Source organism: Pseudomyrmex gracilis, unplaced genomic scaffold (genome assembly GCF_002006095.1).
Source record: "Pseudomyrmex gracilis isolate BER0280 unplaced genomic scaffold, ASM200609v1 scaffold_56, whole genome shotgun sequence".
NCBI classification, from domain to species: Eukaryota; Metazoa; Arthropoda; class Insecta; order Hymenoptera; family Formicidae; genus Pseudomyrmex; species Pseudomyrmex gracilis.
Window position 1 is genome coordinate 726,442 of NW_018020640.1, and position 13,149 is coordinate 739,590.

At 40.2% G+C, this 13,149-nt stretch overlaps 1 protein-coding gene across 5 annotated transcripts in view; it reads left to right on the forward strand.

Moving 5' to 3' along the window:
* LOC109853925 (putative mediator of RNA polymerase II transcription subunit 26) overlaps window positions 1–13,149 on the forward strand; it is a 60,973-nt gene that overhangs the window by 37,150 nt on the left and 10,674 nt on the right. For 2 of the 5 annotated variants that reach the window (XM_020426499.1, XM_020426501.1), the window contains exons 2-4: window positions 3,358–3,692; window positions 8,033–8,173; window positions 8,815–8,941. In XM_020426499.1, coding sequence (XP_020282088.1) covers window positions 3,516–3,692; window positions 8,033–8,173; window positions 8,815–8,941 — 445 coding nt within the window. In that variant the 5' untranslated portion in view covers window positions 3,358–3,515. Of the gene's footprint in view, window positions 1–3,189; window positions 3,693–8,032; window positions 8,174–8,814; window positions 8,942–13,149 lie in introns of those variants that run through there. The other 3 variants (XM_020426502.1, XM_020426503.1, XM_020426500.1) reach the window with 2 other exon arrangements.

Here is a 13,149-nt window from a genome sequence, read left to right on the forward strand (position 1 = left end):
CGCGACATTTATAAATGCACCGCTGCAGACTCCGATACACTTCTTTCCGGAGTTTCTACTTTCAATTCTAGTCGCCGTGTAACACCGTAGCATTGGGAATTGACGGATTTACGGCATCGGAACTCGCATAATAATCGTGCCCGATAAAAACCTGTTGAATTCGCTCGATTCCCTTGCGATGAGGCTACTCCCGTCTGTTTCCTGGTACGTAAGAAAATTTCGAAGTAGAGAGAAAGATAGATAGATAAATAGAGATAGAGACAGAAACGTGAAACTACGTTTTGACAAAATTTCGCCGAAGAGAAAAGAGGAAGAAAATCTCGAGATCCGAGGATGAAAAACTAGCTCGAGCTGCTCTCTTTTTCTCTCTCTCTCTCTCTCTCTCTCTCTCTCTTTTTCTCTTGAAGAAACGTCTTGTGCGATTTATCGTCGATTCCTTTCTTTCATTAAAGTAATTCGGGTCGGACTTCGCGCGCGTCTAAATTTCGACAGTCGTGCCTCACCACGCCCACGGGACGTCCAACTGACCTGGCTTATACACCGCTAGTTTTCGCGAATTACCGCGAAATCTAGTTCGCGCGTCTATTCGGATTTTGCATGCCAAATTATATAGCCGCATCAACGTGTGTCCTGTCGCGCTAAACCCCGTCGTCGGTTTCCTACGAGAAGCGTGGCCACGCGCGTCGCCGAGGCGTGTTCTCCTCTATTTCCATAAATTGATATGCACTTCTGGTTGCTCTGTGTATATGTGTATATACACATATGCATATATATATACATATATATATATACATATACATATATAAGTAGTCGTGCTCCATGTCGTGCCGTAAACGCTCGGCAACTCGTTTAACCGTCTTGTGAGACACACGTTATATACGATACCGCTTATATTCTAAAGCGAGAGTGAGAGAGAGAGAGAGAGAGGGAGAGAGAGAAAGAAAGAAAAAGAGAGAGAGAGAATATTTGGCTGCCTTAATAAATTTCTTGAGACGCGAGAGGCGACTGGACGGCATACGGAAACTTGGCTTATATCTTACATGAAATATATATTTCGCATATTTATTTAAAATACATATAATCTTTGTGTATATACATAGGGTGTCTGAAAACTTTTGACCAAGCCAAAGTGTGAAGGTAAATTGCGTTAATCTGAACAAAAAAGTCATATACCTTTTTTCAAAATTCATCAAATTCTCGCTTTCCACGCGCATTTATTGGGTTACATTTATTTATTAATTATTAAATAAATATTGCGAAGTTTGCAAAATGGCAAGTGATTTTTCTCTGTTCAGATTACCTCAATCTACCTTCACACTTCAGCTTGGTCAAAATTTTTCATATATATTCTGTATGTACGAGGAAATATATCACAGAATATATATTTAAAAGCTTGCACGATTTATACTCAATAAAATATATCGAAAAATTAATTAAACTTCCAAAAAAAAAAAAGATTTTAAGCTTGAAAGCTTACATAAGTTTTTAATCACATAATAAATTTTTGGCACTTAATAAATTTTCGTCGCGCTCCACGACCAATCAGTTTAATTGAAAAGTAACGCGATTAAGAAGATAAAATTTTAACGAGAATCTTCGACAAAATTTTAACAGCATTTGTCACAAAATTCCGCCTTTCAGCGGCGAATGGTGTCAACGTAATTTCATTCTTCGGCTCCGAAGATAGAGCCCATTATCGTACCTTATATTATATTCCCACTTCGCGAGCGAGGACGAAGAGTTATCGGATCACCGACGAGAGACGCGCGGCGGTAAAAGGACGCACAGCGTCTTTTTGGTCCTTTCTGATGCTGATCTTGACGAAACGCCGAATCGTAATATCGAGAAGATTTCGACGACCTCCCGGCGGCACAAGCCGAACGCTTTCCCCGCGGCTCATTTTTCATCCCGCATCGTTCGCGAAGGAAGGTCCATAAATCTGGTCTCATATCGATTCCACAGCAACGGCGTCAACTCACTCTTCTCCTCTTATACCGAAGAAAACGAGGAAGTTATGGATTATTTGACGTTGAGTATCGTAAGGAGAATGAATATTCGAGACAGAGAGAAAGAGAGCTCGGACTAGAAAGGTTTAGTGATAAGCGACCGAAATAACTGCGAACTTGTTTGGGAGATGTTGCAGATGCTCTATTTTTCTGCAATTTTACATTAACAAACTGTATCAAGACAGACGATTAATATTTCTGTCAGTAATGAAACAAAAAAGTCGTACATTATGCCCTTTAAGTTTTATGTTTTTGAGAAATTTCAATTGTTTTTTTAATTTTTTAAAAAATTTTTTCTTTAACCATAATGAGAAAGAAAATTGTATTATTTGTTTACGTGACGCTTAGTTTTACAAATATATTACGTAAATATGTTGTTCATGTATAAAGGTTAAAAAAGCTGTGTAACAATTTTAGAAGAAAATTGGAAAGCCATTGACGATGACGATCTGTCTTTGAGCTTTTTGTTGAGAATAGATCGAAGTGAGAATCCGCTAAAGGTTATTGTCATGGTAACGGCGGGGTTATCTTGTAGATCCGTTTCTATCCGTATAGTTATGCGCGTTACGTGCATTACAGGCGATTCGATGCGCTATCGTCCTGAATCTTTAAAGCTCTACGTGTCGATACATGTCAAGTGACTTATAAATGGAAGGCAACGTACGTACCTATACGCTCGCATTGCTCTCTGGTCAATTCACCGATAAACAATCGCTATTGGGAACGTTTTCAAGAACCACATCTTGCATAAAATGTAGATAAAATTAATTAATTTCTTAATATTGTGAAAATAATATAAATTAGCATGTGCAAAATCTTCACGAATCGATGATCTTTTTCAGCAAAGAGTAACCGTATAACGGCATTATTATATTATAACGCGAAATCTCGTTATTTAAATAATTTTCGCTCTCCAATTAACGAATTAATCGTGTCACGATAAATTGTATAGAATTACACATGTATGTATGGAACACAAAGATATAGAACAGCAGATACTGTTTATTTACTTTTACTGAATGTTGCATCATTGCTGGTGGATCATTCACCGGTTGTTAATTTACAAAGAGTATAATTTTAATTACAGAGTCAAGTAATATCACATTCAAATACAATTATCGAATAATTTTCGTCGTTTAAATAACAAAAAGTAATAAAGAAGAAAATAAATAAATAAAATAATAACGAAAAAAGATAAGTTTTTTTTTACAATAACGTCTATTTTTAAGCCTCTAATTTCTCAAAGTTTGTCGTTTTTTGAAACAATTTGACGATTAATACACTTACATTCGCAGAACGTGACACTCGCAGTGTAACGTGACGTCGTTTCTGTTTTTCTTTTTTTTTGAAGCCGCCGCTGTACATCGTTTTTACGCGGGACGAGGAGAGAAGACGGAAAAACGCGTCCGACTTAAATTGATTGTTACGCGAACGTTAAATCGCTCTCTGTACAAGCGAAAACTTAATCAAGCGCGCGGTTTTGCTGGCACGGTCCATGTTGACGCGAGGATGCTGGCGTGCGTCTATCCGCGGGAAAATTTCGAGGTGAAAACCGTGGCGGTGAAGCTCCGACATGGAAAATCGAAGAGAAAGTCCAAGTCTGTCGTGGTGAAGGAAAAACTCCGTACCCCAGACACCAGAGAGGCGGCATGTAACAACAACGGCGAGCGAGCAGACAACAACCAGGTAACGTTCTTCCCGATGCAGCTCCTTGTGTAAGCTCATCGCTTTTCGCCGTCTTCACCGACACAGAAGAGAAGCTTACACATATGAATAAATACGTAGAAGGTAGCAAACAAGATGTACACGCGCGCGCCAACTCTGACTGCGACTTATGCATCATTGAAACGCATAGGGAGTGTAAATAGACGCGCGTAAATTAGAACGCGACGGGAATAAAGTTAAATTTTCCTGCGTGTATTTTCCCAAGTGAAAATTCTCACGCGCGCGAAAAATTGCAAAAAACTTGTTAAAATTGATTCTTGAAAGTAATTTAAGTAGGGAGAAAATTTACGTGCACACGGTATTACAAAACTCTTTGAAATATGTACGTTCATTTCGTGCATCATTGCTGATTGAAAATCGTTTTTCAGGATTAATTAAAGCGCATACTTGAAATGCTTCAGCTTTAATCGGAAGATAATCGAATAAATATTCAAGATTATTTCATTGAGAGAGAAAGAGAGAGAGAGAGAAAGAGAAAGAGAGAAGGGGGAAAGAGAATATATATTCACAATAAACGTCTTTATTTATGTATATATAACACACGCGTTCGTGTAAACGTGTAATTTGTATAATTGCAAGCTCGTTTCTTCTGGAGTTTCTAACTTCTTTCCACATTCGGTTTGTGTGCTTCTTATTCGCTTTTTGTGAAGCGCGAGCGTACATACTTACTTACTTGTTCCATTTTAATTGGAGGAAGTACGGCTAAAAAACGTGCGGCTCTCAAGAAACAAAACTTCATTAGGTACATATAATTACGTTTAGTGTTGCATTTTCCACAAAACTTGCTCCGGTAAGTGTCTAATTCACACCGTAATTGTTTGCAAGTGTCAATTCTTATGTCACATCCGCGGAAGGATGTTTCACGTCAAATCAAATTATTCGAAAATGCGCGTGTGTGCGCGTATATGTAGAAGAATTACATTACATTAATATTATAATTGAACTTTTGCGGAGAGCCGCAAAATGTTGTGCGCGGAAAGCATGAATAAAAATTACGAATTTTCCTTCCCCTTGTTGTTCATCCCCTTTTTCATACATCGGAAATGACGAGAAGCACGCCGCTTTCACTAATTTCGCGAATGACTGCGTTCGAAAGAAAAAGAAAAAAAAAACAAAAGAGACTCATCGCTTCTCGTTCGCGTCAAGACGAGCAAACTGCCGATTTGCGTTATATGGCTTCTTCCGCGCTACCTAGTTCGAGATCCTGGAAATTAATTTTGCAGGATGAGAGGAGAATCGTCCGGGTGAAGATCATCCCCCGGGGATTATCCTCCGCTACAAGAATCCGCTTCTATGAGAAATTTCTTTTTCGTTTACGTGTTTCCTCGCGGGAACATCTTTTCGCAACTTCCCCCGTCCGTTCACGTGCGGAAAAACGAATTCTGCGCTGGTTATCGGCCTTCAAGATTACCCTCTTTTCTCTCGTGTTTCTTTCATGAAGCTGATCACGTCGATTGTCGTAAAGAGATTCGCAGCCGTTTTCGGGGTGTAATTATTTTCTTACAAATTCGTCGATCGTTACTTACTTTATGGAAATTCGCGTACAAAGCGAATCGCGTTAAAACGCGATCGGTAAACTAATTTTATTTTCTTACGGATCGAGAGAAGTACAATATAAATAGCGTTTTGTGCCACGGAGAGACACGGGATGCTACATGTTGCACGTTTGAATTGAATTAGATCAGCGGCGAGTCTCGTGCAAGTTCCGTCGTGGTGTTCCGCCTTCGGGAGAAATGACTTGTCTCTTTTCATTTCTCTCGGTGATCGCAATACATGTCTGACACGTCGTTGTTCGCAATAGTAGCTTCGTTACCATGCGCTCGCGCGCACAGCCGGTTCGAAACAATTAACTGTCACGCGAGAGAGCGTACGCGGAATGAAAAGAGGCAGGAGCTGGAACGACGAGGAGCTCCCCGAAGACGCTTCTCGCGTATTATCTTTCTTCTCGTTATTGTCTCGAGCAACGCGATATTTTCGTTTTCGTGCACTGTGTGTGCGCGAGACACCCCGGCTCGATTCCCGTGCTTGAAAAACGGTCTCGCGGACGGACGGTGGCGGCGAATTGGCACGATGAAGATTAACTTCAACAATAACACATTGTCCGTTGAAGTTGTCAGTGTACTCGAACACGCTATATCTTGCTGAACTTTCGTCGCGAGTATATTCAGCTCCTCGTTATCGTTTGCGCGCGCGGTCACTTGAATGACATCGTAAAGCAAAGCGCGCGCGCGCGTTAGGCAACAGAACTTTCGAACTTGCGAACAGGATTACGAGCTCTCTCGAACAATGTTGCGAGAAATACGGCGAAACTGGAGCACGATCTTTTATTGATTTTATTTTTTTCGATATCGAGTTTAGAAGTGCGCTATTTCATTGCGCTGGTGCTGCTTCTTCATCGCGGCACCATCGTTTTGCTTCCGAATAAAAACGTACGGCTGAAAAAGTACACACTCGATGTTTCTAATTCAATTGTCGAGCAAGGAAAAGACAGAAGATAATTCTTTATCCAAAGCTTCACGTGTCAGAATCCTTTTTATCTTTCGCCGCAGAAAGAAAAAGAGAAAAAACGGAGAGACCGGAAAAGTGGAAACGTGCGAGTTTTGCTTTGGTACCTGCGCGTACCCCTCGCGGCAATTTCTGAATGTAAAAATACCACCAATACCGGCATTCTTTTTTCCGCACAAACGAATTTCATTTCTATCAGTTGTACATCGGAAAGTAGAACAAAGCCGCGAGCAAAAAAAAAAAGAAAAAAAATTAAAACTGACCGCTTACGAATATTGGAGAAGCGTGTCCCAACCGCAGTGACCGATCCAGGAAATATGTAATAACGTTTTCGCATATATATTGCGCGCGCGTTTATTTTGACGCACACGCGTGTGTTTATTCTGCCGCGCTCTTCGTTCCGTCGTCCGCACTTTCATTGACGTACGAAGGCTACGCGGAGTCCTTGTCGCGGTGGAATTCGAAGGGCCACACGCCGACCTTGGGATTCTACCTGGTATATCGGGCGGCGCGGCGCGCGAGGCCGGTCCTTCCCCAGATGGTGGTACGCACGAGAGATAAAACAAAAAACAAGAAACAAAAAAAAACAAAAAATCGACGCACAGCGAACATTTCTCACTCGGTTCGGCGCTCTGCTCTCTCTTTCTCTTTTTCTCGCTCTCTCGTGATACGCGAGATTCGCGCGCCAGGTCGTACAGTGAATTCTCGAAGGGGGTCGAGAAATTGTTTTTTTTTTTTTCTCGATCGCTTTTTTTCCCAGAGCGGCACCAGCTGCTCGCGTGAAGGAATTGAAGCTGCGTATACGCTGAGTAATGTGAGAACGCGCTGCGCATGCAAAACGATCAGCATATTGGTCGACGATGTGTAAAGGGAAAACCTTCTTACGAAGGGCGATTGATAAGTATCCGAAACGACGCATAGGTAATATGCGACGATAATATCGCGCTGCTGCGTTAAAGGATAAGTTTATCACTCAGACGCGAAATGTCAAACGCTGGCTAATTGTCGCACGTAGTGTGTTTGGTGCGACAGCTTGCCAGAGTAGACGCTCAGTGATTTTTAACAATGCATCAAGTTCGCACACACTTCAGCTCTGTCGCAACGGTTAAAATTTATAAACGTATATCCGTATATCTACGGACCTTGCGTCGAGAATACTATATGTTTCTCATGCATGAGATGCGCTGGGACAAAATGCTTAATCGACGAAGGTCGATAGATTTTTTTCACAGATAGAGGCGATTGTCAAGGTTGACGATGTTGTGACTCGTCAGTTTTTTGTTCATCGCACAAATAAAAACTTCACATTAGCACATATTGGTTTCAGCAGATACATAAATATTGCCGAGAGAGACGGATGGTATTTAAATCGGTCTCGATAAAAAATGAACGGGACGAAAGTACCGTCAATCACTCGTCGGATGCTCCGATCTTTCGACTCCGTTCAAATCCGTTTTTTTTTTTTTTTTTTTCGATATGAAACAGATGCCGGAAAAAATTCATTTTCTTCAACCCGACGCGCGTGTAAACTTTTCAGGATAAGAAATAAAAAACTTGGAGTAAATTTATTTGTTTATATTTTCATTACGAAAACAATTCATCTGAGATATCGCGATGATTGAAAAGAAAAAGAACGTGTTTCGCCGACAAAATTAATTACCAAAAATCGGCGCCACTCATCCTCGCGCCACATATCCTGCGTTCGCGCGTTTCTCATGCGTTGGCAGCATTACCTTTAACACGCCATCATCGACACATTCGTGATGCTTACGGTGCGCTTAATCTTGTTGTTTCAGTTAGCAGTGGGCGGGGGTGGTGCTGTGCTGGTGCTCAGCGAGCTTGAAAGCATGGCGGCCAGGCAGCAGCGGGAAATCGCTCAGCAAAGGCGCCTCCTCGAGCAAAAAGAGGCCCGCTTAGCCGTGCTTCGAGGCGCACAGGTGAGTTCCATCTCCCGACATTCTTATTTACGCGTGAAAAATCACAGAGAACCTATTTCGCATCAAACGTTAAAATACCGCATATAGTCGACGTGAGAAAATTACATCTCGAAAATATCAATCTCGCGCGCGTATCAAACGATACGTATTCGCAATATATATATATTTTGACCAAGTTTAACGACTGGATTTATAGAATCGTATTTTACATATCAACTCCGCTCGTAGTCGCGCTCGTTGTCGTTCTCTCTTCAATGATCACAGAAAGGAACCGGTGACGATGTATGCCGCAAGTAGTTACCGTTACGATGACCTTCACGAGCAAACAGCCTTGATCTCGAGAATGGCAAATGTGTGTGATCCCTCCCGGTGGACCTATTTCCCAGAATCGCATAATCTCACTTCGCAATTCTATCAAATTTTACGGGATGACGTGAATTCTCTCGCGAATAAGAGACACTCGTTTAAGTTCGTCTGTTTTTATCAGGTCTTTCGACCTGCGAAAATACCTCGGATATAATTTTGTTTTTGCTTTCCGTTTTGTTCTTTTTGATTTTGACTGCTTCGCTCTCACTCGCCGTATCATCTGTTTATTCTTCCCGTACAACAATCGTATTCGCATGCATTGTTTATCGTTTCAGGAGCCAGCACAGCAAGACAGACTCGCCAGATTGAGGCACAAACTGGACCAACAGCAGAGCAAGCTGAATCGACTGCGATTACTCAGATCGCAGACGGACCAGTCGCGCGTCAACAATGCGACACTGAGTAAGTCTTTCACAACATCCCTTTCGTATTTCGCTCTTTCTCGTGCTTCACAAAAAGATAAAAATTGGAAAAAATTGAGAGTTAATAAAATAAAATTCTCCCGCACGAAAGAAACGCTTTATTAATTGAAAAAAGATGCTTACATAAAATAGAAAAAAAAAACTAGTTTGTTTACAAATATTTCTTTTTTTTTTTGCTGTATTTTTAATATTAAAAGTCAGACGTAGATACGCGTCAAAACAGTTTTAATTGGAATGATGGAAAAAATGTCGAAATTGTCGATTTGCAAATTGAAATTTTTCAAACATTTATTGTGTAAATCTTTTAAATTTTAAAGCTTGTGTACGTATCGTGTACTCTTTTTGCGGCGATCCGACGTGTCGATATCGTCACGCGTCACGCTATGGTTCAATTTGCGAAAGCTACGCACGGCTACGCTCGCATGTACATATCTTGTTAATTGAACATTGTTCAGATCGTTAGGTATCTATATGGCGCGTACTGAAAAACGATAGCTGCGGTTTGCAACGTGACAGACTCATGCCGCCGCGATAATAGCTCTCCGAACGAAAGAGCGAAACGCCGTTGTACCGTTTCGTTATACAGAAATGCTTTAACGAATTGACACAGTGGCGAAGCGCGTCATTTCTATTCGAGCACCTCGGGCTGGAGAAAAAAAAATTTATAATGATCCGCATATGACCGTCGCGTTACGTCGTTTAATAAAACGAATGCACGGTATATGTATGTGCGTCTGGCACACGAAAGAGAAAAAAGATGTCCCATCAAGAGCAGAAAGTACAGAAAAATGATCTCCCTCTGTATTCTGACGTCAACTCTAAATGCACAATTGCGAAAATAATACAATTTTCGACACTGCGCAAATGTTGTTTATTTATTTTGACAAACATTTTGTTCACATATAATAAGAATTTTTTACGGTTGGATTTTTCTTCTCTTTTATAAAAAAAAAATATATATTTGTTTATTATTATACAACGTGTCTCTTTTTCACACACAAGAGATGTAGGTATTTTGTTCCTATTATATACATCTGTGCCGGACATTATTCGAGCTGAAGATCATGTAATAAAACCGCATTATATTCTACATTTAGACTTCAAGACAAATTTTAAAGTATAAAATGTTGACGCAATTTATTCAAGTTTGAAGATGAGAGGATTCGCTTTTTTTCTATTTTACAGAAAACGTTGAGAAAAATGCAGGGAGAGAATATAAAAGGTTTTACTTGTGTAACTTTTTGACTTAAAAAAATAAGTGAACAAATAAACAAGATCGTATTGATTCGTTGCTTATGAAGTTATCTTTGAACTAACGATATTTCAGGTTTTTGGCGAAAATCCGCGAAACTTTTGCCAATAACGGCACAGAATTTATCATGTCCTTATATTGTGAAGGCTATACGATGTCTAACTTCCTTCAATTTGTAATCACGATGCGCGCGGCCGCCTTTTCCGTGTTACATTGTCTTTCGAAGGGTCTTGGAAAGTTTCGCCAGCCAAACTTGTTGCAATTTGCCGGTGCAAGCTCGAATGATTTGGCAAGAAATCTTCCGGCTTGAATAAGGAAACTCCCCTACTTCGCGAGCGTTACATCTACGCGGATTTCCCGGCAGACTTGGACTACGCAGCAAACTAATTCGCTATGCGATGCATGCGGTTAACCGGTATTCAGAGCTTTTCAAACGTCAGGACGTTTTTGCGAAATTTATGCGAGTTCGCAACATTCGCGTATGCATTAAATATACATTTTGACGTGGAAAAATGGCACAAAAAAAAATAACGTACGCACAAAGGCGCTTGTGAGCTGAAATGCTAGATTTCTTAATTATCTTTCGCGTGTTTGTTGTTGCTTCAAGAGCGTGTTTTTCTCACATCACGCAATACCAAGTAAGAAGAATCTAAAGAAGAGAATTATTCGATTACGCGAAAAATCGGAAGCTCTCTCACTATAATAATAAAAATATAAAAACGAATAACTGAAATTACATATCTATTTCAATCGTATATATCTCGAGAGCGTCGCTTTTAATTTATCGCGAAATTGCTCGACTAAAAAACCGACCATTTCTCTTTGAAACGCTTCGATGGAATGTTAAAAAATTGCGATGAAAGGAAAAACGCACGAGGGTAAAAAAAAAAAAAAAGATAATTTTTGTTGTTCGAGAGGCGACCAATTTATTTTCGCAAATCGACGATCTCCCGGGACGGGAGAATCTGTCTTCGTTTTTCGCGGTAAACGCGATAAGAGAGATTTATCTGTCTTCACACCGGCAAGCACGATTAATCTTCCATATACAGCACGACCGATGAGACATGGACCATATTCGGGGATACTTTAGCGGTATATAAATGAAATCCAAATACAAACCGATGGTTCGCATGTCCGGCTGTTCATGTTCGAGAATCAACTTCGGAAAATAAATTGAAAAGATCCGATCGGAGCCAACCGCGCGCTCCGCTTTTACTATCGGATGCAATCGCGCAGATCCGTGGTCGGCAGAGATCCGCGAGCCGATAAATCATTCTCTCTCCGAAATGAACGTCGTCAAAATATTCGAAACATCGAGGAACAACTGCGGGAGTAGAGGAAACTCCTTAATTCGTTAACGTGCTTAATTCGTTCGCCGTGCAAAATCCACGCGATCTCTTTCATCGCGTTCTAATATTTATCATCGTAATTGAGTGCATTATATATATGTATACGAGAGAGATCGAGCTATTTTCTTATTTCTCCGCCGCAATTATTTATACGAAAAAGTAAATATTAATATAGAAAACCGAGACGATTCAATTTCGCAATAAAAAGAAAAGAAATTGAAAAAAAAAAAAATAAAAAAAAAAAAAGGAATCGCTTGGGAAACCAAACGGAGCGAAATTGCTGACGATCGACCTCGCTTGGACAAATATCAATTTCGTCGAACAAGCTGCGCATTGATACCGACGATCAATTATATGTATATCTGTGATAACAATCGTGATCATTGGAATCAACTAGTAATCTGTTTGCTCGCGCGTGATTTGTTCTGTTATCGTTTTTTTTCGTATCTATTTTTATATCTGTTTAACGTCTCGTTCGTTGCGAACATCAATTCTTGTTCGTTCGAGCGGATTTTTTTTTTTTTTTTTTTTTCTCGTCACATCGCGGAATTCGCGGCGCGCACTGATCGAAACAGGCGCGCGACGCTCCCTTTTACCTTTTACATGTAATACACACGTTGCACGATATTGGCCCTGACACGCAACACGTGTGACCACACCCAGCGGAACACACTATGTATTGTACGCGTACGTGGGCTTGCCATAATTTTCAATGACCCAATCCCGGACGCTCTCGTCAAGGACAAAAATTTTCAGTCATATTATAAATAGTGTTGCACATCGAGTGCGATCTGTATTGTGCACTCTCTGCGTCATCTTTTACAAGGAAAAGAAATGAAATACATTTCATTTGCGTTGGGAACGAACACTGTAGGGACTTGACACTTTTCTGTCGCGAACAGAAAAAGGATTTTAAAAAACTTGTTACGCAACGAGAGGTGTTGGCTTGTAAAATTCAATTAAACATTCGACGCTTAGTTGTCTACAAAAAAAAAATATGCACATATATACATATATTCTGTAACAGAAGAAGAATTAAAAATAGAAACCCAAATACTGATGGAGTTTCAGTTCGGACAAAATCGGAAATGTACACGAATAAAAAAAACGTTAGTATTTCAATGCGAAGACTCTACACTACTGTAGATATCGAACATTTTTGAATCGTAGTTTGAGTGTCAGTATATAAAATAACACGGGGAGAGAGAGTATAAAAAATTGAAATTCTCCCCGTTCAGCCCGGGACAGTTCTCTGACGTATGGTAAGCCCGTGTATATGCATTTTCATAGCGCATTTTCTCATCGTTTGACGATGCATTTTGTATGCACTTGAATGTTCGCAAATTTGATCAGTTTTGCATACCTTCCCCGTTTCCGGAGAACGAACCGCGTCATCATTCTGAAATTATTAGAATCACAAAACAGTATATATTTATATACATGTATATACATGTATGTGCGTATGTATATCGAGAAAAAGATGAGAGATGAGAGACAAAATGGCCAGTGTCACTCGGTCTTACTTTATACTTACGAAACGCAAGAGATGTTATTTTCGTTAACTCAATGATCATGCGGAATATTACA